At 37.1% G+C, this 26,005-nt stretch overlaps 5 protein-coding genes across 5 annotated transcripts; 4 read left to right on the top strand and 1 right to left on the bottom strand.

Moving 5' to 3' along the window:
• Positions 1–1,384: 1,384 nt before the first annotated feature.
• Positions 1,385–3,442, bottom strand: LOC118433031. The gene is made up of 5 exons (XM_035844575.1): positions 3,067–3,442; positions 2,964–2,998; positions 2,207–2,449; positions 1,987–2,135; positions 1,385–1,668 (listed from the first exon to the last, which is right to left on the bottom strand). The coding sequence occupies exons 3-5, from the start codon at positions 2,321–2,323 to the stop codon at positions 1,536–1,538; spliced, it is 399 nt and encodes a 132-aa protein (XP_035700468.1). The 5' UTR covers positions 2,324–2,449; positions 2,964–2,998; positions 3,067–3,442; the 3' UTR covers positions 1,385–1,535.
• Positions 3,443–3,894: 452 nt separating this feature from the next.
• LOC118433044 lies at positions 3,895–6,992 on the top strand. Its single transcript, XM_035844586.1, has 4 exons — positions 3,895–4,308; positions 4,865–4,925; positions 4,999–5,651; positions 6,301–6,992. The coding sequence occupies exons 2-4, from the start codon at positions 4,872–4,874 to the stop codon at positions 6,878–6,880; spliced, it is 1,287 nt and encodes a 428-aa protein (XP_035700479.1). The 5' UTR covers positions 3,895–4,308; positions 4,865–4,871; the 3' UTR covers positions 6,881–6,992.
• Positions 6,993–14,427: 7,435 nt separating this feature from the next.
• LOC118433022 (fibroin heavy chain-like) lies at positions 14,428–15,852 on the top strand. Its single transcript, XM_035844548.1, has 3 exons — positions 14,428–14,445; positions 14,582–15,517; positions 15,841–15,852. The coding sequence occupies exons 1-3, from the start codon at positions 14,428–14,430 to the stop codon at positions 15,850–15,852; spliced, it is 966 nt and encodes a 321-aa protein (XP_035700441.1).
• Positions 15,853–16,205: 353 nt separating this feature from the next.
• On the top strand, positions 16,206–17,761 carry LOC118433033. Its single transcript, XM_035844576.1, has 3 exons — positions 16,206–16,360; positions 16,803–16,876; positions 16,951–17,761. The coding sequence occupies exons 2-3, from the start codon at positions 16,814–16,816 to the stop codon at positions 17,605–17,607; spliced, it is 720 nt and encodes a 239-aa protein (XP_035700469.1). The 5' UTR covers positions 16,206–16,360; positions 16,803–16,813; the 3' UTR covers positions 17,608–17,761.
• Positions 17,762–20,192: 2,431 nt separating this feature from the next.
• LOC110861242 (lipase) lies at positions 20,193–25,788 on the top strand. Its single transcript, XM_022110346.2, has 2 exons — positions 20,193–24,858; positions 25,224–25,788. The coding sequence occupies exons 1-2, from the start codon at positions 24,273–24,275 to the stop codon at positions 25,664–25,666; spliced, it is 1,029 nt and encodes a 342-aa protein (XP_021966038.1). The 5' UTR covers positions 20,193–24,272; the 3' UTR covers positions 25,667–25,788.
• Positions 25,789–26,005: the final 217 nt, after the last annotated feature.

The raw sequence follows: 26,005 nt of genomic DNA, 5'->3' as shown, positions 1-26,005 counted from the left end.
AAATCCGAGAGCATACGCCGGGAGTCTTTCCTTGTAAATTTATATCGATAAATCTCTTAACTTTTTCTCTTACAGGTGTCCCTCTAAATCGTCTCCTCCCACCAGCACAACCACCCAGCCGCACTATTTCCCCTGGAAGTTTAACTCTTACCAATGAAACAGACAAGTTTTAATCAGACGACCTATTTTTGTCCCCACCGCCAAGAAATATTACCCCCGAGCCGCAAGACGGTGCAACCTCCCCACCCACGTGGCTTCCAGTAAGGCCAAACTCGCGATCCTGCCTGAGCGAGGAACATGCCTACAGCGCTCCGCCACGAGATGAAAAACTAGAAAAAGTTCAAGCCGAATTGGAAGACTGGAAAAAGAATTGTCGTTTATTAGCGAGAAAACTTGAGCGACGGAATAAAACTAATGCCATGTTGAAAGAACAAATTCGTGAATAAATAAATATTGGCTAAGTTTCGTTTTTTTACGCAGAAACGAAGTGAAATATGTACGCAATAATCTCATTTTAGAAATGGAAGTTTAGAATTTACATACCTATGTATTTACATATGTGTGTGCATAAATCCGAGTAATAAGTTATGCTCGAAATAGAAGGATACATTTTATTACGTCAATGAATGAAAGGCTGCAACATTTTCCTAACATTGTAATTTAATATTCGCTTTGAGTAAATTATAATTATTAAGTAGCGCCAGATACTTATTGTGATCGTTTTGTCCGTCTGTCCGTCCGTAAGCAGGATATCTCCAGAACGAGTCAACATAACCCCGTTTTCGACATTGGGTAGCTAATTTTTAGTTCTCGGTCGAGTTCGAAAATGGGGTCAATCGGACCACACCCCACTGCGTCAGGGGGTGTGGTCCAAAATTAAATTTAACCTTAATTCTCATGGGGGGTGTCATTTTACAGGAAATTCCACCGCGAATTTCAAGACGATAGTATTTTTGACCTAATGACCTTGGCGACGAAGTCAAATACGGAGAAACGTTAAAGGGAACTGGAATCGCTCTGACGCTACTTATTTACATTCGTTTCGAGGGTTTATTTTTTAGATTTTCATGTATGTAGATTATTTTGGAAATGTTACATTGTTGTGAGGCATGCTATTACGTGAAAATGTGAGCTTTATATGTACTTACCTAACGCAACATTTTATAGGCTGCTCACATCTAAAACGCATACCAAATAAAACTTGTGATGAATAAGCGATGCACGAAGGGATACATGAATATTTTTGTATGAATAGACATTGTATGATTTTTAACATTGAAAAATTCATCATTAGATTTATCTGATGATTTATCTTTTGAATGAGTTGAGTTTAACATTTATGAACAAATTGACTGACACTCAAACTAATTTTAAAGCCTTATGAATCCGTAAAAACTTAATCAATCGAAACCTATTTAAACCATTTATTCATATCAAATATGTACAACATCGTAAATTGCCAATGAAAATTGTACATATGTGAATCCTTTTGACATTTTTTGTAACACTTTGACATGAACATGGACCTACACATATTATTTATAAAGGCACTCATACTCTGGCGTAAAGTTAGTGATTTGTTTCTCCTTCGTCCACAAGGGGGTACCCACTACAAACCATTTTTCCAACAAGGCGGACATATATTTATCGTGGCGAACCTGATGAAATCTGAAATATAATTGAAAACAATGTTATATTTACTTACGTAGGTTAAGCTGTTGGGGTGGATTGCGACTGATCCCTTTTTTAATTGCAGAATTGAACAAAATTCGGCAGACAACGTATTTAAGTACTTCTTGGATATTTTTAGAATGACAATGTCGGTTGCACATAAGTAGAATTGTATTATAAAATTTCGAAAGAATATTAATTTCATGGACTGATAAAATTCACAATGAAAGGTAAACTTTTAAAAATAGGCCGTACTTCGCCCATAAAACATCAAAGAATAGATTATATCGACGATATGCAAATAGTAATCCTTACCCCAACAAAAATTGCGAAACAGCCGTCGAAGATTTTGGTAAGCCAAGACTAAAGGAATAAAATTGCGTCCCATTGTGTCTATAAATGAAGGGGAAAGCAGCCATTTTTGTGCTTCTATCCTCAAACGCTGCCAAAGCAAGATCTGCCTCCTAGAAGGGATACATTAAGGGTTTGCAAGTTGTGAATTCATGCTGTGCGTGAACTACAATACTTGAATTACCCCGCGCAAGATTACACCAGCAAGGTCCTTTTTAGATAAAGGTTGACCAGTCTGTGATAGATTGCCGAACATTTCTACGCCTTGAATAGTGCAGTTGTCCAGGTTTTTAATTCTCATATCGATTTTGTGAAGAATATCGATGAGGAAGCCGGTGTAGCAGGTTGTGTGTCGGCAGGAAAACGCTGGAGTAATGGCTTGTGAGGAGAGGACTTAAGACTCGTTTACAATCACCCAAGGATGGTCCTACGGGTAACGTTTAATTATGCGTTGTGAAATATCATGACAAATAATTTTGACACTGGACAAGTGTACAATTCGTATTTGTCGGACTTTCTACAATCACCAGATATGACAAGATACGACATGACATGACATTTATCACATGTCCGACAAGAATTTTCTGTACTACGGCACATCATTAACAATGCGATTACGCCAGCGGTCTCGCTCCGATCTTGGTGAAGCCGCGATAAATAATGGAACACGTGCTTCAAGATTTTTCATAATGCTCAGTTTAAACTTTAAACGAAGATATGATGATAAACGTTACTAGAAAATTTGCATTTTCTCGTGAAATTTATCTTTCTTTTATTTTGAGTGAAAAATACAAATGGTCGGCCAGGTTTGCCATCAAAATCGGAGCGAGACCGCTGGCGTCATCGCATTGTAAGTCGATTTAGGTTATTTGATCAGCCTAACTTCGAATAAGGCTTTGTTCACGTAGGGAACTATCGATGGATTGCTCAAAATTACATACCTCAATCGTGACAATGCGCTGAATCTGGGTATAGGCTGAAACATATAAGATACTGCATTTGCACATTAGGGTGTATCAGGTTTAACAAACGACAATAATTCACCAAAACAGCCTTCGGACGAAGAGCTTGAACTAAAATAGTGTTCATCTGCACACCGACAGGTTCCATTACGGCAGATCATGTCGACACGGATCGGTTGGAGGTTCACATTTCTTACCGTATTCTAAATAGGTAAGTTTAAAAAGACAATTTTTGTACCTTCGCCTATGAATCCTCCTCCGCATTATTTTGTAACCGAATTTCTAAGAGTGTAGGCTTACTACGCTTAAATAAGTTACATTTTTTAGTTGCTGCAGCACCTGAAATTATTAGGATCAGACCCACTGCAAAAATTAACGGCTGGAAATCTGTTACTATCCGCATTACGGATATTTTGGACTTGAATTGCATTCTGTGAGATCACTGACGCGCACTGATAGGTTTCGGATCGGAACTGCAGAGCAGAGGGTTTATAAACTGCCTAATATTTAAGGATTTTTGAATAACATCGTGCCATGAATTGCCAGATTTACAGATTGTGTATTCGCTTTTATATAATTTTGCATAAATTTCTGTCAATAGAAAGAGGCAAAAGGTTAAAACTTATTATGCACGTACGTATTTGCATTATGCAAATTGCATATACACATATGTAAATACACAATTGGTTGGGTTTCATAACCCATGAATTTTGTCCCTCGAAAATTTTGAGCAGCTTGTCACGCTATTATTAAGTTTATTTAACTTAACCTTTATGAGCGGATTACTTTTATGCTTCATAAATAAGTTTTCGACGAAGTGGTCACGCAGTTGGATGTTTATTTGTAGTCATTGAAAAGTAGTCATTATACATTTTTAGTCAATGTGACTATTTTGCTATTACAATATTCGTCGTTATGCAATGAAATGTGTTTTGACTTAACTCATTATTTTAGGCGCACACAGTTTAATTTTTGATGCAAAAACATTTCAACTCACACAATAAAAAATGAACAAAGCAAACATCAACATTGTTTGGAGCACATAGGCATTTCTTAAAATTATCAACATCAATTTTTCATGAGAAAGTTCATGAAAAGGACTCGAGGAAACAAAGTGGTGGTGGTGGTGGTGGTGGTGATGGTGGCTCTTGCGGGAGAAATTTGGACCGACGTCACGTCCACATGTTGAGAAATAAGATAAAGAATCAATAAATACAAATTAGTTAAACACCGCACTAAAATTGATTGCAAGTAGCAATTAAAAGGAAACCTCAATTTTTGTAGCTGTACTAATAGGTCGAAAAGGGGACCCTTTTGGTTGGAGGTACGTATGCATCTAATTAAATAAATATATAATGAGTTTAACATATTTAAAACATTAAATAATTCAAATTGAATTATTCAATGGTTTTGAATTGTCAAAATGGATGATAATTTGTGAAATGAGCACACTGTTAATATTACTTGTATATTTAAATTTTCATATTTTTGTAAAATGGAATTACTATACATATTTTGATGGAAATGCATGATAAATATGGCAAATGTGAAAATGATCAATTTAAAATTGAATTGATAATTTTTTCCACATTTCAAATCGTTACGATTGTCAAGTTCACAAATTGTCAACTATCATAATTTAGGACACATCAGACATTTTCGACACTACCTGTGTAGCGTTATAATATACAATCAGTAATCTTTACAAAATCAGAAATTTTTAAAGACTACGAAGTCTTCTTTTATTAGAATAGCCAATAAATCAAACAAATTTACAATTTAAATTTTACATCAAGAAATTCTGAACTACGGTTTCTTAAAACAAATGCCAAATAAATACTTAACTTACTTTAAACTGCATATGATTATTTTTTTTAAAGAAATTGCATGATGACTGCTCGGGGAAAGGATTCCGATTACGAGATGTCTCTTAACCACGATGTAAAAGTTTCAATTTTCTACTTTTAAAAAATACTTTGCAGTTTTTTACCCTTGATTTTATCCAAATTTACAGATAATTGGTCACTTGTGCAGCTATTTGTGCACAAAGGACATCAAAACGTGCCGACTGGTCTCCTCCTATTGGAATTACGGGGCTACCCCGGTTCTAAAAACGCGGACCAGTATCGCGCTTCTCCTTTCGCCGGGAGATTACGGAAATGACGACCCGTTTCCGGAAGGAGCACTGGAAACCTGGAACATTTTGGGGGTTGTCGAAAAGCTGAAATTCTGCCCCACCCAAGTCACTCTGTTGATCCCATCCAACTCGGACAACCGTCTGGCAGAATTCCCGGATTTCTCAGTATTTCCACAAACCAACAATTTGAAATCGATTTCTGTTGAGTTTCCGGCCGGAGATCAGTTCCGTTGGCAGCACGAACTCGCCACAAAATTTGTCCAGTCGGCGTCCACGAACTTACAGGAGTTAGAATTTGTTTCTGTTCGAGGGGACTTGAACATGCCCGTTGCCCTGGACTTCCCTTCCTTTGGGGGGAGCTTGTTTCCGAAATTGAGGAAATTGAGGGTAGATATTGACCTTGGAGAGGGTCCTGTTCCCCGAATTGTGGAGGCTATTACGACATCATTCCCGAATCTGGAACATTTCGTGACCGAATGTGAACAATTTGTTGGAATTTTGGAAGCCGGACTAATATTCAATTGGCCAGAGTAAGTTGCATATTGTGATTGAGAGTTGAGTCTAACATCCGTTTGGTGACAGTTCGTGACCCGATCCGATCGGGTTTCCTAGAAAGGTTGGTCCGGCTCAATGCAAGGTTGAAAAAACGTTTTGATTAAGAATGTATGAAAGCCTCTCCGATTTTAAGTAAATTCGTGTCAGTCGATCCTGAATCTAAAAATATGAAATTTGGATGACTGGGGTCATTTGGCAAAGGCGTTTGCATCCCACGAGGAGAGAATTCGCAGAAAATTTGGAAAGCGTAACAGTTGTTGATTTTATGACCAACTTTCTCCTCCTCGGAGTCAAATGTCTTTACCACACGTACCTATTGGGGGATCCTGCCTTTCGACTATTTCAAGTTAAATTCGTGATCTACTGATACAGATTTAGGCAAAATATGAGTGCGTACGCTGGAGGACCGTTGGCTGTAAAATCTCAGAGAGCATAAAAAGATCCCCACCTGGTCCATGCAGTTAGCACCAGGTTCCATTAACAAATTTTCGTGGCAAGTTTTTGACCTTATTAAGCTTTCAATGGAATAGGAATTTGAATAACCGTATCGACCAGGTTTAGACCTTTTTACTCTGAGATTTTATACGAATAACATGAGTAAATTATCAATTAACTTTTCTTCAGGTCCCTGAAGAACTTGGGATTATATGGAGAACTTACGACGGACGGGATGGAATCTCTCCTCAAAATTCCCCCCGGTTTGAAAAAGCTTTCCTTCGGGGATAAAATTGTCGAAGTTTGGGTTGACATTTGCGATTTTGCCGACGACGTGGAAACGATTTTTTACAAATTCTTACAGAAGCAGGCCCCCACTTTGGAAAATCTGGAGGTCGGCGTGGTCTGGTCGGGAACAATGAAAAATGTGGAATGGAAATTTCCCGTATTTCCCGTCTTGAAAAGTCTTTACGTCCACTACAATTCTAAAAAGACGGAAATTGGATTCGAAACGGGGCCAGGATCTGGAAATTTTGGGGGGATTAATTACCACGTAGGTTTCCCAGTGTTGGAAGTCTTTGACGTGACGATCCTGAAGGGGAAGGAGGCCTGGCTGGAGTCATTTCTACCTTCGACAAGTAATCGTCAACTTGTCCAGTCTGTGAGGAAAGTTCGTGTCAGAATTCCTGAAGAAGGGGGAAAGACTAAGCATATTATGTTCCAAAGGCTTTTGGATATGTTTCCTAATGCAAAATCGTGTAACAGTTAGTTAAAACTGTATCAGTGGGAAGGACATTCTAATAGAAATGAATTTTAGACTTGGGCATTAATATTAAAGTGCTGAAGATCGTTTGTCTCGAATAAATTGAGTAATCAATCAATTTGGTTTATGAAATTATTTCTGAAATTTTAAGAACGTAAATACAACAATTGTCTTTAAATATATATATATATATATATTATATATATTATATATATATATTATATAATATATATTATATTATATATATATATTAAATATATATATTCTTTAAATATTTTGTTTGCGTAGGCCACACACATAGAGATTAGTATACATATGTGTGGTGTCATTGTATATACAATTTTTGACCTTGCAATATTCAATGTTAAAATAACTCCTCGAATGTCTTTCAGCTGTTCCGCTATGGCCATATGATTTACCCATTCTCAAAAATTATTTTAATCCAATAAAAAAATGAGCATGAGAACAGCTCTCCGAAATAAAAATTTGTTCATTTGTATTACGACGTAACCTATTAAAGCACGTGTTCTAGATGGTCGCATGTAAAATTGTACATTAGCATATGCCAATTATTAAATTAAGTCAGTACCTTGGCCCGATTTATTGGTCGTGATAAAAAGTTTACAATTGTGGTAAGTTACCATTATAAATGATTCGATAATTATATAAAAACAGTTTATGCCTGGATTTGCAAATTTATTTTGCATTCATACTTAATGAAAAAATATTTTAAGGTTTCCAGGGATTTTTTAGCAGTTGCTAAGCAGTTTTTTTAGGTTAATAGCGAATTTTTTAACGTTGCTAAGGAATGTTTTTAATATTTCTTAGGAAATCATAATTGAAATCAAAACCATATCCGTGCTGTCATCTAGCATGGATTTGTGTGGCGGATTCATCTAGCCGACAATCGATTAGAATATAGGAATGTCAAGTTTAAAAATTATAATATTATAATTGTGAAATTCAAAAAATTTCTCGCATTTTGTTGCGATTGGTGGGTATCAGACTAATATGAAATTTTAAGCCCGAATCTTATGTATGAAAGTCTGCCCGTTTTGGCTTCAAGATTATCATTGGTAGGAGATATGAGGATTTGAATTAAAAAACGAGCACCGTGGCTACCCCATTGAAGTTTAAATTGTTGAAAAAGTTGAAATTCTGTAGTGAAGGCATAAATTTGGAAAACAGATCAAACTATAAAGTGTTTGGAGTTCTTGCCTGGATCCTGTTTTGTGGCCCACATGTAAGCATTTACCGTATTATCCAGAATTGCATGAATATAGGCAGATTTTATTCCCTTGCTGCTATAGTCAATCACAGTCAGCGGTGTTTGCAGGGGTATACATTTCAGGTTTAATGGATATTTTTTTGTTTGTATATGCATTACTCTTTTTCAGTTCATTAGTAACTAAATAGTAATTAATCATCACTCATTGATTAATCATCACCATAGGTCGGATATGAATGAAAAATGACTTTTTCCATTTATTGATCTACAGTCCCCAAACTTTCTGGGAATGTTCACGGTCACTAGTAGGTCACGTAGGTCAAAGTATATTTTCTCATATTGGTCATATTTTCGGGTTTTGGGACATATTCATATTCTCGATCATATTCGGGCGTTTTTCGCTCATTGTAAGACTTTTGGCCAAATTCTAAGATTTTGCATGCCAAATTGCCAGAAAATGACTATATTAATTGACTAATATTAATTGTCTAAATTAATTTTTTTTAATTGTTCATGGTGAGAAATTTTTGAAATATATGTGAATTTATATTCACTTTCGTCTTAGGTGATTTAATTCATTGTTAAATCATCCCAGAACCTGTATTTTGATGAAAAATAGTCTATCACAAAGCAAAAATTACAAAAATAAAGTCATTTTTGTGGTCATATTTTGAGGAATTTTACGGTAATTTTTCATTCATATTTTGAGGTTTAACCATCATTCATATGGGACGTCTGATCATCGCATATTTACAATTTTGCATGAAAAACTCCATGAAGGAGACTCGAGGAACAAAGTGATGGCTCTTTCGGAAGAAATATTGATCGACGTCACATCCACCTGTTTTCTGCCGGAGCAGTTGCATGGCGTAGGGTCTCTTATTCCGAAATGGAACGTTCAAAGTGGACGTGAAAAAAAGGGGGAAAATGTGACCCAATTTTTTTTATTGCGAACTAGCCTATAAGCCCGTCCTAAAGACGGGCCGCATGAAATTTTATAACGTTGCTAAAAATTTTTTTTGACCGGTCAAAGATTTTTTTGTACTTGCTAAAGAATTTTCTTGACGTTGCTAACGAACTTTTTTATGTTGCTAAGGAAATTTTTTTGTGTTGCTAAGGAAATTTTTGTATGTTGCTAAGGAAATTTTTTTACGTCGCTAAGGAAATTTTTTTGTGTTGCTAAGCATTCTTTTTTATGTTGCTACGGAAATTTTTTTACATTGCTAAGGAATTTTTTTACGTTGCTAAGGAAATTTTTTTGTGTTGCTAAGGAAATTTTTTTATGTTGCTAAGGAAATTTTTTTGTTTCTAAGGAAATTTTTTTGTATTGCTAAGGAATTTTTTTTATTTTGCTAAGGGATTTTTTTACGTTGCTAAGGAAAATTTTTTGTGTTGCTAAGGAAATTTTTGTATGTTGCTAAGGAAATTTTTTTATGTTGCTAAGGAAATTTTTTGTGTTGCTAAGGATTCTTTTTTATGTTGCTACGGAAATTTTTTTTCATTGCTAAGGAATTTTTTACGTTGCTAAGGAAATTTTTTTGTTTCTAAGGAAATTTTTTTGTATTGCTAAGGAATTTTTTTTATTTTGCTAAGGGATTTTTTTAGGTTGCTAAGGAAATTTTTTTGTGTTGCTAAGAAAATTTTTGTATGTTGCTAAGGAAATTTTTTTGTGTTGCTAAAGAAATTTTTGTATGTTGCTAAGGAAATTTTTTTATGTTACTAAGGAATTTTTTTTGTGTTGCTAAGGAAATTTTTTTATGTTGCTAAGGAATTTTTTTTGTGTTGCTAAGGAAGTTTGTTTATGTTGCTAAGGAACTTTTTTTACGTTGCTAGGGAAATTTTTTTGTGTTGCTAAGGAAATTTTTTTGTGTTGCTAAGGATTCTTTTTTATGTTGCTACGGAAATTTTTTTTCATTGCTAAGGAATTTTTTACGTTGCTAAGGAAATTTTTCACGTTGCTAAGTAATTTTTTTATGTTGCTAAGGAATGTTTTCACGTTGCTAAGGAAATTTTTTTGTGTTGCTAAGGAAATTTTTTTATGTTGCTAAGGAAATTTTTTTGTTTCTAAGGAAATTTTTTTGTATTGCTAAGGAATTTTTTTTATTTTGCTAAGGGATTTTTTTAGGTTGCTAAGGAAATTTTTTTGTGTTGCTAAGGAAATTTTTGTATGTTGCCAAGGAAATTTTTTTATGTTGCTAAGGAAATTTTTTTGTGTTGCTAAAGAAATTTTTGTATGTTGCTAAGGAAATTTTTTTATGTTACTAAGGAAATTTTTTTGTGTTGCTAAGGAAATTTTTTTATGTTGCTAAGGAATTTTTTTTGTGTTGCTAAGGAAGTTTGTTTATGTTGCTGAGGATTTTTTTTATGTTGCTAAGGAACTTTTTTTACGTTGCTAGGGAAATTTTTTTGTGTTGCTAAGGAAATTTTTCTATGTTGCTAAGGATTTTTTTTGCGTTGCTAAGGGATTTTCTTATGTTGCTAAGGAATTTTTTTTCGTCGCTAAGGAAATTTTTTTGTGTTGCTAAGGGTATTTTTTTGTGTTGCTAAGGATTCTTTTTTATGTTGCTACGGATTTTTTTTTACATTGCTAAGGAATTTTTTTTATGTTGCTAAGGAACTTTTTTACGTTGCTAAGAAAATAAGGAAATTTTTTTACGTTGCTAAGGAATTTTTTTTACGTTGCGAAGGAAATTTTTTTATGTTGCTAAGGAAATTTTTTTATGTTGCTAAGGAATTTTTTTTACGTTGCTAAGGAAATTTTTTTGTTGCTAAGGAAATTTTTTTGTGTTGCTAAGGATTCTTTTTTATGTTGCTACGGAATTTTTTTTACATTGCTAAGGAATTTTTTTTATGTTGCTAAGGAATTTTTTCACGATGCTAAGGAAATTTTTCTATATTGCTAAAGATTTTTTTATGTTGCTAAGGAAATTTTTTTATGTTGCTGAGGAATTTTTTTTATGTTGCTAAGGAAATTTTTGTATGTTGCCAAGGAAATTTTTTTATGTTGCTAAGGAAATTTTTTTGTGTTGCTAAGGAAATTATAAGTTGTATAAGTATAAGTATTATATTATATAGTATTATATTATTATTAGTTAAGTTGTATACGATAAGTTGCTATGGAATATTTTTTGTTTTTTGTGTAACAGAAGTTGTAACAGAAGTTGTAACAGAAGTTGCAACATATGTTGTCACAGATGTTGTAGCAGATGTAGCAGATGTTGTAGCAGATGTTGTAGAAGATGTTGTAGCAGAAGGTTTAGCAGATGTTGCAACATATGTTGTCGCAGATGTTGTAGCAGATGTTGTAGCAGATGTTGTAGCAGATGTTGTAGCAGATGTTGTAGCAGATGTTGGAGCAGATGTTGGAGCAGGGGGCCGTTGCACCAGACACTTTGCACCCTACACTTTTCATTTTCAAGCTTTTTTTGAAAAGATTGTGTTTCACCAAATCCGAGTTGCAGTGTGAAAAGTGAAGAGTGCAGAGCGATTTTTGAAAAGTTCAATTTGGTCGATTTTTGTTGATGAAAAGTTCTATTGCGTTTCACCAAAAAAAATATTTCTAAAAATCTTTGCACTTTGCAAAATAAGTGGTAGGGTGTCCCCCCCACCCTGCAAATTACAATTGAGTGGTCAAGTTCGTCGAAAACAATAAAACTGACGACAAATGACAAATTTGTGGTAAGTACCCATTTGGATATACTTAGTATGTGTGTTGTGTGTACATATGTATGTCAAATTGTAACACAATTTAAAATTATTTGTATTTCAGATGGATGTTGACGATTTATTGGACACCTCTGATGACGAGGGCGAGGAAGGATTAGTTTGTCGGCAAAGAGTTTTCCGTCCCAGGATAAACTTTGACAGTTTTTGTGTTATGGAATTCAAAGAACGTTTCCGCCTTCGCCCAAATGAAGCTGAATTTGTCGTCACGCGACTAGCACCAAGACTTATCGACAGCAATAAAAATATGGCCCTTACACCTCGTCAACAACTACTCGTTGCCCTACATTGGCTAGGGAATGGTTCTCAATACCACGGAATCGGGGATATGCATGGTGTTTCAAAGTCTACTGTTTGCCGATCTTTGAAACGTGTCGTCAATGCAATAGTGGATCTACTGTTTCAAGAAATTGTTCGTTTTCCGGATGAAACTAGCGATTTGGCTTATAAATTTATGAGAAAAGGCGGGTTCCCTTGTGTAGCGGGATGTGCAGATGGAACCTTAATAAATATAATTGCGCCGTCACACAACGAAGCTGCTTATGTGGACCGCGAAGGGAACCACTCTATCAACGTCTTAATGGTCTGCGGCCCGGACTTAAGCTTTTATTTCGTTAGTGCGAGATGGCCTGGATCAGTCCATGACTCACGAGTGATGCAAAACTCCACAATCTACAGAAAATTTGAGAGTGGGTGGAGACCTTTCGATGATGCAATTATTTTAGGTAGGTTTGGATGCTTTTAAAAAACTTACTCCAAGCAACTTTGCGGGCCTTTTAAGATGGCATCTTGGTAGCTAATGGCAACACATTTGTGGGGAAATGACCCCCACCGGCCAACCACTTGACCGATCATGCCCATCTTCGAACTCATCCTTACCTTTGACCCGAAGATCAATTGTAGAAAATTTCAAGTCGATAGAATATGTTTAAAGAGAGTTATCGTACGTACAAACAGACGGACGGACAGACAGACATCCTAACAAATCTATAAGGCCATCGTAAAAGGCCTAAAACGAGGAAAATAATTTTTGCAGAGGTATTTTTAAGAACTACATTTTCAAACCATATTTTGATCTTAGGTGATTCTGCTTACGGTCTTCGTGATTGGTTAATTAGGCCAATCCATCGGAATCCCAATGATGTCTTGGAGCAACGATTCAATGCCGCGCAAAAGTCAACCCGGCGAATTATAGAGAATGCATACGGAGTGATGAAAGCAAGATTTCCTTGTCTGCGATACTTACGTGTTAATCCTGTATTCGCAGGTAAAATCATCATGGCCTGCGCTACGTTACACAACATTGCAGCAAACGAAGATTTCGAAGATAATGGGCACGCAGATAATGGGCACGCAGAAGACATTGACATAGGATTTCCTGGAGTGAGCGTCTCATCAGAACGACGAATTAATGACCTCATGCAATTCTTTACGTAAAACAGTTTCAAAATTTTATTTTAGTTATATAACATTTAAACAAAAAATTAGTATAAAATTTCATTGCCGTCTGTGCTACCAACCTAAGTTTTAAATCTGCTTAACAAAAAATATAATTTGAATTTCTAATTAGTGAACTTATTCAATTCGCTTAGACTGGAGTAAATCTGTCCAACTCTATTTCAACAATGTAAGGAGGTTCAAATTCTTTTGTGAAGCCTGATCGCGGTAGATTTAACTCCCTCTCAAGTTTTAATGCCTCTAATTTAGTCTTATAAATTTGTAGTTTCATAAGTTCCAATTTTGCTTCCTTCTGCGCTACTAGTATTTGTTTAGCAGTGTCTGATTTTCGCTTAAGCTGGCGAGATTTGCGGGACAACTGGGCGGCTGGAGTCGATAACTCCAATTGATCGGCAGCAATATCAGGGTTCGAGATTTGAGAATCGTATATTTCTGTTGGGACAAAGTTTCCGGTCTCTCCAATAGGTAATCCTTCCATCACTGGCGAATCCCTCCCCACTATGTCAAGCACGGCATTGTCAACCTCAGTCAGTTTTCTGTCCTTTCCTCCCTCAGATCCTGTCTTTTTGCGATTGTCCTTCTTTGCCTAAATAATAACGAATCGATTGATTAATAACTATGTATGTAAATTATATATATTTGTATGCGTGTGTGTATGCATATCGACAACAATTCTAACCATGGCTCTAGTTTTCCACACGCCAAAGACGTTATCCCGTAAATATGTCCAGTCTCTAGTACTTGCTACGATTTGCAATGATTGTGCCTTAATCAGGGCATCCTTCCAGGCCGACGTTTTGCGGTTTTTGTCAAGCTCGGAAGTGAATTTTCCAAAAAGCACGTCCTTTTTCTCTTTAATGAAGGCCAGCAAGGCTAATTTTGACTCTGATTTAACTTGGGTGGCCTAAAAATTAATTACATTGTATTACAATACGTATTTAATATTTTATAAATTAATTACTCACCATTATTTCGATACCCGCAACTACGAATCATCATCCAAGATTTAAAAAATGACCACCGACTGTTTACAAATTACGAGGCTGTTGAATGCATTCAAGTTATTTTTTACATAGAAAATCTAGGAGGAAACTGAAAGGGTCAAGCTGAAAAGTGTAGTGTGAAAAGTGCAGAGGAGCAAAAGATGGTGAAACGCATTGCAGTACTCACTTTTCAACTTTTCACATTTTTGTAAAGTGAAAAGTGAAAAGTTAAGATCGTTGATGAAACGCGATTACTTTACACTTTTCAAATTTTGAAAATGAAAAGTGTAGATTGCAAAGTGTTTGGTGCAATAGCCCCCAGATGATGTAGCAGATGTTGTAGCAAATGTTGTAGCAGATGTTGGAGCAGATGTTGGAGCAGATGTTGGAGCAGATGTTGTAGCAGATGTTGGAGCAGATGTTGTAGCAGATGTTGTAGCAGATGTTGGAGCAGATGTTGGAGCAGATGTTGGAGCAGATGTTGTAGCAGATGTTGTAGCAGATGTTGGAGCAGATGTTGGAGCAGATGTTGGAGCAGATGTTGGAGCAGATGTTGTAGCAGATGTTGTAGCAGATGTTGGAGCAGATGTTGTAGCAGATGTTGGAGCAGATGTTGTAGCAGATGTTGTAGCAGATGTTGGAGCAGATGTTGGAGCAGATGTTGTAGCAGATGTTGTAGCAGATGTTGGAGCAGATGTTGTAGCAGATGTTGTAGCAGATGTTGGAGCAGATGTTGGAGCAGATGTTGGAGCAGATGTTGTAGCAGATGTTGGAGCAGATGTTGGAGCAGATGTTGTAGCAGATGTTGTAGCAGATGTTGGAGCAGATGTTGGAGCAGATGTTGGAGCAGATGTTGTAGCAGATGTTGGAGCAGATGTTGGAGCAGATGTTGTAGCAGATGTTGTAGCAGATGTTGGAGCAGATGTTGGAGCAGATGTTGGAGCAGATGTTGTAGCAGATGTTGTAGCAGATGTTGGAGCAGATGTTGGAGCAGATGTTGGAGCAGATGTTGTAGCAGATGTTGTAGCAGATGTTGGAGCAGATGTTGTAGCAGATGTTGTAGCAGATGTTGGAGCAGATGTTGGAGCAGATGTTGGAGCAGATGTTGTAGCAGATGTTGGAGCAGATGTTGGAGCAGATGTTGTAGCAGATGTTGGAGCAGATGTTGGAGCAGATGTTGGAGCAGATGTTGTAGCAGATGTTGGAGCAGATGTTGGAGCAGATGTTGTAGCATATGTTGTAATGTTATTGGTAGACCCAGGAAGCCAACAGCCAATCAGAATGCAGGAATGTCACGGAAAATTTCACGGGACGGACTTTTCGAAATTATAATATAGATTTTCTGGCGAAATGGCGTAAAACGGTGTCTTGGCTTGTCAAAGCATATTTTTATGCTTATCAATGCTTAGCAAAATACCTCAATCCGAGTAAAATTGAAAATCTGAACTTATCTGTGTTAACACACGAAATATTTAAAATGAATGCTCCCATCGTTTTTCTTGGGGGTCATCTAGTAATAAAAATAACTACAAAAGGTAATTTTGTTTAAAAAATATGAATTGTAAAATCCTTAGTTCGCTAAATAAAAATTGAATTGCTATTTTATGAGGTAAATCATACTCTGTATATTTAATGGATAACCAGATAGCCAACAAGAAAAGCGATGGGAGCATTCATTTTCAAATATTCGTGTGTTCAAATATTCGTGTATTCAAATATTTCGTGTGTTAACCTGTATTAACAGATAAGTTCAGATCTTCAATTTTACTCGGATTGAGATATTTTGCTAAGCATTGATAAGCATAAAAATATGCTTTGATAAGCCAAGACACCGTTTTACACCATTTCGCCATAAAATTTGCAATAAAAAAAATTGGGTCACATTTTCCCCCTTTTTGGCACGTCCACTTTGAACGTTCCATTTCAGAATAAGAGACTATACCCCCTGCAACAGACTGTGCCGGAGACATAAACAATAAATAATTTCACGGATTAATTAGACATCGTAATAGACTTAATTGAAAGTTGTAATTAAAGTAAAGTCGTAACTTGTTACTGCTTTCCTCACAGGCTGACAAGGGCCCATTCGTGGGGGTAAGTTATTTGAAAATTTTTAGAATTTTCAACATTTAAAAAAAATTAAATATTGAAAGGTGTTTAGAATGTGAAAAGGTATGGTTGCTAATTTTGTGAAAATAAAGCAGAATAGTCATAATTTAAAAAAAGTCATATTGTTGTCCAGAAATGGAATTATGGCAAATGTTAAAGTTAAAAATTGATTAAAATTATCACAAATGAGTAATTTGAAATGACCGATTTGTTTATGAAAAGTAATATTCAAATGATTTCATTAGTCGAAGCATTGCAAATTGGAAATTTTGTTAACACTACGAAACCTTCTTTTAAACGTAAAACAGTCGGTAAATAAATAATTTGGCATTCATATCGATGAGTTCCGAAAAAAGATTTTTAAAAACTCAAAATACAGCAATTTACACCGCAATGTATGAATAATGTATGCGATATTTTTTTAAAGAAATAAATTTCATGATGGCTACGTTCACGGGAAAAGATGACGACTCCGAGACGGAGTCCTTTCTCAATCACGATGTAAAATTTTGAAGCTTCTACTTTTAAAAATAATTTTCAAAAAAAATGAAAAAATTAAAAAAATTTATTTGCAGATAATTGGTCACTTGTCCAGCTATTTGTGTACCAAGGACATAAAAACGTGCCGATTGGTCTCCTCCTATTGGAATTACGGAGCCACCCCAGTTCTAAAAACGCGGACAAGTATGGCGCTTCTCCTGTCGCCAGGAGATTACGGGAAGAAGGACCCGTTTCCGGGAGGGGCACTGGAAACCTGGAATATTTCGGGGGCTGTCGAAAAGCTGAAATTCTGCCCTACCAAAGCCACCCTACAGATCCCGTCCAATCCCGACAACCGTCTGGCGGAATGCCCGGATTTCTCAATATTTCCCCAAACCAACAATTTGAAATCGATCTTTGTCGAGTTTCCGGCCGGAGATCAGTTCCGTTGGCAGCACGAACTCGCCACAAAATTTGTCCAGGCGGCGTCCACGACTTTGCAGGAATTGGAATTTGTTTCTATCCGTGGGAACTTGAACAAGCGTGTTGCCCTGGATTTCCCCTCCTTTGAGGGGAGCGTGTTCCCAAAATTGAGGAAATTGAGGGTAGATATTCACCATAAGGAGGGTGCTGTTCCCCGAATTTTGCAAGCTGTTACGACCTCATTCCCAAATCTGGAACGTCTCGCGACGCAATGTAAACAATTTGTGGAAATTTTGGAAGCCGGACTAATATTAAACTGGCCAAAGTAAGTTATTGTGTTGCAGAGTTGAGTCGGACATGGGTTTTTTGACAATTAGTGACCCGATCCGGTCGTGTTTCTCAAAATGTTGGTTTGACTCAATCCTACATAATACAAAAGTATGTTCTGTCTGACAAGGGACACTCACGACCTGTCGTTTGAGTACAGGGTACCCACTATGTTTTTTAGAGTCTACTAGGACCCCGGATGAAGGATCCATTCATATTTCCGTGCAGAACTCATATTTGGCGCCATCGCCAAACTTAAAAATTTGCATTTTTGACCAATTTTTAACCCCCATATCTTATGCAGTTTATGTCGGATTTTCAAAATTTTATTCTTAAAATCATCACAAAAGTTGAAATTTTTGAGGAAAAAGTAAAAATAAAAAATTTCTAATTTGTGAAATAATTTTAACATTTTTTCGACGAAACCCCATTTCCAGGAAAATTATGAAATTTTGCGAAAAGTTAAAAGCGATTATTAAAAAAAAATTCATGGGACACGAAAGTTGAACTCCTTGTCATGATTTTTGTAAAAAAAAGTTTGTAACTCCGTCCAGTATTTCAAAAGGTATGGCGTTTTCAAAAATAAAAACATTCAAATTTGGCGAATTTGGCGCCACGGCACGACGCCAAATATGAGTTTAACACGGAAATATGAATGAATCCTTCATTTGGGGTCTTAGTAGATTCTAAAAATCATAGTGGGTACACTGGACTCAAACGACAGGTCGTGAGTGTCCCTTGTGAGTAAGAATGTAAACCTCTCAACAAATATAAGCTCTCCGAATTTAGATAAGTCAAAGCAAATAGATTGGGAATTTAAAAAATATAAAATTTGTAAAAAGCACGATTTTCAAATGAGCACGTCTGGCAAGGATGTATGTATCACCCCAAATAGGAGAAACTGTAGTAAATTTGGAAATTTAATAGTTTCGATTTTAGGGCTAACTTTCTCCTCTTTGGTTGCTAAATATTATCTGCCGAGCTATTATCATCACGTGCTCATTCGGAGATCCTGCCGTTCGCAAATTTCATATTCGCAAATAAATTCCTGAGAGACTAACACTGCTTAGGGCAAAACCGGAGATCAAACGCTGGGAGACCACCATTCTGCTCCTACTCGCTATAAAATCTCACAGTAAAACGTCTCCACCTTGTCCACTGGACAAGGTGTCCATACAGTTGACATTAAATTCCACTCAAGAACTTATGTCTCAGCTTTTAGACTTTCTTCAGTTTTGAATGGAAGTTGGTGAGAACAGCATGGGTGAAAAAGAAGAATTGCGGAAAAATGCACCCGCTCAATCGCACCCGCTCCATCGCACCCGCTCAATCGCACCCGCTCCATCGCACCCGCTCAATCGCACCCGCTCAATCGCACCCCGGCACATTTTGCACCCCAGCCCGTTTGCACCCGCTCCATCGCACCCGCTCAATCGCACCCCTGAACATTTTGCACCCCAGCTCGTTTGCACCCCTTAAAAATTGGAACAAACGTATCTAAACGTACGAATAGTTACTGGATACTAGGTACTACAACTTATAGAACCTTATTCCTTTTGTTGTAGTTTTTAGCCCGAACCAGGGCTTATGTAATCGTTATGTCCATCCGCCTGTCCGTCTATCTTTCGATAACTCTCGAACGAGTTGACCGATTTGAGCCAAACTTGGTAGACGTATCTGGGCAATGCAACGACCGAGTTCAAAAATTCAAAATTGTGATAGAAAGTTTAAATTTGGCATGGGGCGTGCTAGTGGCTCCTAATGGAAGAATATGAAGTGAAATTATGTACTAAAATTTTCATATGCCGGGACCCGTTGGGCTGACTCATACCGATTTTCATAACTTGTCGCAAACAGCTGAAATTCGGAACGGTGATACTTAAGGACTCCTCATGAAATAATTTGAAGTCAAATATCAACATAAAGTTACCAGAGGGGCACTACGCGGTGACCCATACCGATTTATGAGTTTATGGGTCTTCTCAGACACACGAAAAAATCGTCGCTTCGAATTTCGCTTACATCCTGATAAGCGAGCTCTGTGGTAAGCGAACAGAAACTCAAATCAGAAGTGGGGTTAAGGTCGCTTAGCTGAAGTCGGAACAATATTTTGCAATTTTCACAATTTTTGCCATGCTATCGATAAGCGAAATTTTTGCCACAAGAATTTTGTGCGTTCCACAATTTGGAACGAACTTTTTGCCATGCTATCGATAAGCGAAAAACAAAGCGAAATTCGAAACGATGATTTTTTCGTGTGTCTGAGGAGGGCCTATATATTCAGCTGAAATTTAGTATGGAGGCGAAAAATAACTTAGGATTAGCATTAGAACTTAGGAGGGTTAAATTTCGAATTTGTGTATAAAAAATTCTGACAGACATTAGTTTACTAAACATTCCTGGTTCGGGCTAATAAAAGCTGTACTTATAGGTTCATTAAGGGGTGCAAACGGGCTGGGGTGCAAAATGTGCAGGGGTGCGATTGAGCGGGTGCGAATGAGCGGGTGCAAACGGGCTGGGGTGCAAAATGTGCCGGGGTGCGATTGAGGGGGTGCGATTGAGCAGGTGCGATGGAGCGGGTGCGATTGAGCGGGTGCATTTCTCCGTATACCTACACGGCAACTGTGGCTTTCAAATTCATGAAACAACGATTTATCACAACTCAACTATTTCCATGATTGAAGATGCATGCATGGGATTCTTCAAAGTTACTGCCACACATACGTAGATGTTGAGGGCTTTTCACCATGTGTCATGAAAATTGGTATTCGTAAAATTAAACGTTCAGAAATCTGGGTGATAAAAACTATTAGTTTTACTTCGTTACATACTTTATGGATTGAGAAGTAACTCACCAAGTTAAAACCTTACAAAATATACAAATACGATCGACATGGTAGTGTGATTCGGGCGACATATGATTTCTAAGAGTGCTCTATACTAATTAAACACCTGCCCCAATTTTTTATATTCGAAATAATATAAAGCACTTTAATGGCTCACTTCCTACCCAGTACCAATAGCTCCTTGCGAGCTGCATGTATTCTAACAAAACCCAGTCCCAACAAATCTCAACGGTCACATTAGGCTGCAAAAGTTCAGCTCACGACACATATTTAGAAACAAAAATGTGTTCCACCTTCTTCCCATTCGTTGTTGAACACTACTAATATTGCCAAAGGATTTTTAGATCTTATCCATTCCACTTCGATGCTGAACTGCAACGATTTATTTCCATCAGGAGTCCATTTGGAGATAAAATGATGAAGTTACTCTATTTGGTTATGCTTTCGTATACGCTGGGCGTCTCATTTCCACTATATTTTGCGCCCAATTCTCTAGCAAGGAAGTGCCAAGGGTTCGTCTTCTGCGCAATGTCATTATATTAATTGGTTGTTGTTGGAATTATAATTTGGACAAGGGTCAAATTCAAATGATCAATACCTGCTAGGATTACGAGTCTAATATTCTAGAAGGTCGGTTCAATTCTGTTTTGTAGAATTTTACTTAATTCCACCATTTTCAAGTGGTCATCCTCAATTTCGATGAATATTATATACAAGCTATGCGGCAAAACCGCTGAAAATTTCTATTTTTTCATACCAAATATGAGTTATGGATTTTAATTTTAGAAATCGCGCCATATCTTAAAAACCAAGGCTTATTTCGAAAAAGTCAATCAGTCGAGGGCACTAGCCGGGACCTTCCCCAATACGATCCCGTTTAGTTTAGGTTACCAAAATGTATCGTCTAGGCTGTAGCTCAGTGGAGAAATTGGTAGCCGAAATTGCAAAATTTTTCGGAAATTTGAACTTACCGCCTGTACCTAGCATTATTTCGAAAAAATTTTCGAGTAAATATTATAGATAATGCGGTTATGAACATATTTGCTATTACATACAACTTTGTGTTATGCACCCAATTCATTCAGCGAAACATTTATGATTTCGAAACCGAAAAATCGGTTTTTATTGAATTTCTTGAAAATGGTTCAAGATACCATGAATTAGAAAAAAGTCATTTTAAAACTTTTCGAGAGGCATCTAATGCACTTTACGGCATCTCTTTACGCCCAACCGTTTTTTTGTACGAGCCCCCGACATTTCCCATAAGAGTGCCTGACAACATACTATATGTTCCACATATAGCGCCAAATGTCTCAGGTTGCCCCGACATTTGAGCTTATGGTGGAAAAAATAGAAAAACAAATTTATTTTCTCAAAGGCGTCCAGAAACTGCAAACCTCTACACAACTCAAAGCAACCCTTGCATTTTTCTACCTACTGAAACAAAACTACTACATGGTCCCATTGGCAGTCCTCGGCTTGATTCTATTTGAGCCTTGCACTCCGCCCTTCATTCTGTCAATGACGACCAGCTGTTCGGAAATACGGTGGAACTGGTGCACCATGTTGATCCCCCTTCTGGAAACCTACATCGGTTTTTGCTTCTTCTATATAGGAACTGCACCCTTGGCGTACAATTTTTGCGGCGGAATAAGCTCGCTCTTGAGTTATATTCAGCTACTCGATACGTAAGATCCGTAACCGGAAAAATATTTGCATTATGGGCATACCTCCGTACGCCTCCCAATGAAAACTTCCGAACTGTCTTGAACAAGGGTTTCAATCTGTAGCAAGGTGTGCGAAATGCATGAGTTAATGACATATGTAAATATGTTTGCACTCGTAAATTCCTTAAGCCGTTAAGTCATATACTCAGTGTGCACATCTTGGTATAGGTCGTAATCCTTCGTAATTCGATGGACCCTTTAATATTTTTCGTTTTTTAAACAATGTTATTATGACGTGGTACTAAAATCCCGTTTTTTATATTCAAGAAAAATATTGAAGGCCAAATCCACTGCAGAGAAGGAATCGTGCCTCCTGAATTACCGTATGATTCAACTACTCGAGAAAGTGATGAATGCATTTCTTATGGAAAAGATCGTACCTTTCATCATTTGTGGGGCCCCACTGCTGCAAATTGGGGTGCAATATGTGGTGATTACTATGCATGGGGAAATTGCGATGCCGATCTTTCTCATCTTCCCCGTAATTCTGGTGGACACGATACTAAACAATATTCTCATTTTCACACTGGCATCATGGGTGTTCAATTCGTCGGTCAAATCACTTCAGAAGCTGAACAGGACGACAGTGAAGTATTTTAGGCGGTCAGTGGTACGACGTAAGCCGACATCATGTGGATTGGTTAAAATCAAGCTTGGAACGAATTTCATCGACAGAAGGACACCACTGGTAATACAAAATCTTTGCCTGAATCAGACCATGTCTCTGATTCTGATAAAGGAAGGGAGAAGAAACATTCTGGCCTAGTTCAAGCTACCGGTTAAATAATTTGTAGTAGCATTAAGATAATAATTATAATGTCTAGAATAGTCTTATACCTACATTTGCATGGCATCCAACTACATACTAATACATATGTAGGCTAACCGTTTTTAGGGCGGTTTATGTATATATAAACTGGGCGAATTAAAAATGGCTCGCTAACACTTGCAAACACTTTTGCAAAGGAAAAAGCTTCTACATACATAAATAAAATTGCTTACATAGGAGGATATGGAATTAGGATTTTTGTTAATCATTGAGTCCAGTAGATACTTAAACTGATGGACCATACTGCAAAAATTCTTAAAATTGTGAGTTTCAGAAGCAATACTGCGCTAACGAATGCCAACATATGAACAATTTTTCCTTCCTTACGCTAAACTTACTTAAACTTGAATGCATGCGTATTTTCAGTTTTGGATAACTTTTAAGTATCTATGTAGATTAATTAATTTTAATTTTTAATTAATTTATTATTAATTTCTTAATTTTTTCCAGCTACATAGATACATATGCATATTTAGAGTTCAATATTGTATCTTTTCCACCTATACTTATACGAAAACGATCAAAACGGGATCTGGATTAATTTTTGCACAACATGATAAGGTTGTAAATATGTATGTACATATGTATGTACTTATTTTCTCACTTTTAAATGTATTATTTTGCCCCAATTATTAGCTCACCCTGCGTAGCTTTTTAGGAATTTACTGGCCCAGAGTAAGTCTCACCGACCTGGAATTTAATTGTCACCAGAGCTAATAAATTCATCACAAGTTGGTGACAAATGCAACCACGGCGGTAGAGTCACATACGTTTTTGGTTATAATCGTTACCCTATTTCTAAGAATGTACGTTAAATCGATTGTTATTGCTCGCCTCATTTTACATGCATATGATGCTTTGCAGGCAAAGTCTAATCTTCCTCTTGCACTTACTGCGTGGAATTGTTTGTCGGTGTTTTTATACATACAGGTCTGGACATGGTAATTAATTCCTATTCAAATACAAAAACGTCCTCGTTGAGAAAATAATTGTTTGTCTGCATTTTAATACTTGGTGATACAATTCTAACCTCACAATTGTTTAGTAATTAAACAATACCAACGCAGGATGTTCCTCGTTAAAGAAAAAATAATAGAGGGAGGAAGCACCCATCTCCGCATCCTTTTTAGTTATATTTCAGACATCTATAAATGGCGTTGTTGATGAGGATTTTTTAACCAACTTAAAATTAACGATAAAAATTAAGAAATTTGACATTTTGATAAAATCAAATTGCTGGCTAAAATTCCAACAAATTAAGCGCCATGGCCAAAATTTTTGTCCTCAGTTGTGTTAAAGATTTGAGTAAAATCTCTAAATTTTACGCAATTTTGTACTTAATTTCCCAGTATCCACTTTCCCAGTGTGACAAGACCGTACTGACGCCTAACGATATCTCCACGAGGCCAATAACGATCGCCTCATACGGTCCGGATGTCGCCCGAGCCAAGAAATACGTCTACTTATCCGGGGCCGCCTACTGTTTCGACATTCCCGCCTGGACGTGTCCGTACTGTGAGAAATCGCACAGGTTCGGGTATGAATTCCACTCGCTAATTGTCAACAAGGAGGCCAACACGTTGGCTTTTATCGCGGTTAACAAGAAGCTCAAGGAGATCGTGGTTACGATTCGAGGAACGCTAAATGTCGCGAATGTGGTGCTGGACATTCACCCCTCCATATTGAGCATTGAGACGGGGTCTAGTCCTCTCGAGAGGGGTAAAAGCAAAGGACCCGAGATAAGGATCCATACAGGAATGATTAACGCGACAAACTCTCTCTACCCAGAAATTGTACAAAAATTGGGCAAGGTGTTGAAAGAAAATGAGGACTTTGAGGTGGTTGTGATCGGTAAGTGAGTTTTGCTATGTTAATACTCTTTGTGGTTATTTATATGCATTTGTCAACACTGGTAAAAAGTTCGCGAGCGAAATTTCAGATTGTAAGGCTATAATAGATATAAGGCTAATTTCTGTGGAATTTTCTTTTTATAGTGATTTTTGTGAATCATGAATATACTAATTTGACTACGGTAGCCATTTTTCACAATAAGTGTTTCGGGTGTATTTTTAAGCATATTAGGACATTCTTGAACAGAAATTATTTACAAAATTATTTTAAAGCGAATTATTTAAACGCTGTCCACAACAATCATTTTTCCACAGGTACGAATTCTGAAGCCTAAATATTTATTTATTTATTTATTATTGCGACAGGTCATAGCCTCGGCGCAGCTGCAGCGGCTCTGACCCTTTTCCTGCTAAAAGAAGAAATCCGACTCCCCGCAGATTTTCCTGTACCGAAATCCTACGCCTATTTCGGTTACGGCACTCCCCGCGTGGGAAACCAGGCCTACGCGGACTACTGGAACGGTCAGCCAATGCAAATTACCCGGGTCATAAATAAAGCCGATTTCGCCGCGTATACGCCCCCTTCCCTTGGTGGGTATGTCCATCACGGCAATGAATTATGGCTTTCGCCGACCGGGGAAGAAAAAGTTTGCTCCAAAACGGTTTACGAAGATCCAAATTGTGCCAATTCCGTCGCCTCAATGTCGAATCTGCCAGACCATTTGCAATATTGGGATGTCGCGTATTTATCGTGCGCTGGAGCAGATCCGTTCTCCACGGCGGGACAATTCGTCATTCCTGTGGTTTGATGAGAAGGATGAAATTTGTAGAGGAAATTGGATAAGCAAATTGTGTTGAATTTGGTGTCAGGTTATATTAAATCTAGTGAGAACTTTTGTTGAATTTCTGTGTAATAAGTGAATAAATATTTATGCGAAACGTAACAACTTTAATATATATACTTATTATTTAGGAAGCATAACATTATTATGCAGTAGATGGATTAATTGCGCACCAATATTCAACATTTGTAAATATACCGGGAGATAAAGTACAAAAATTTAGATAAGGATTATTTATGTATTCATGACGCTCTATTTTTAACCGGTCATTTTGAAAGTCCAAGAAAAGTCTCCTCCTTCGATCCG

The sequence above is a fragment of the Folsomia candida genome, unplaced genomic scaffold (assembly GCF_002217175.1).
Source record: "Folsomia candida strain VU population unplaced genomic scaffold, ASM221717v1 Fcan01_Sc039, whole genome shotgun sequence".
Taxonomy (NCBI): domain Eukaryota; kingdom Metazoa; phylum Arthropoda; class Collembola; order Entomobryomorpha; family Isotomidae; genus Folsomia; species Folsomia candida.
Note: the sequence above shows the minus strand (reverse complement) of the source record. Positions and strands in the feature narration are given on the sequence as shown.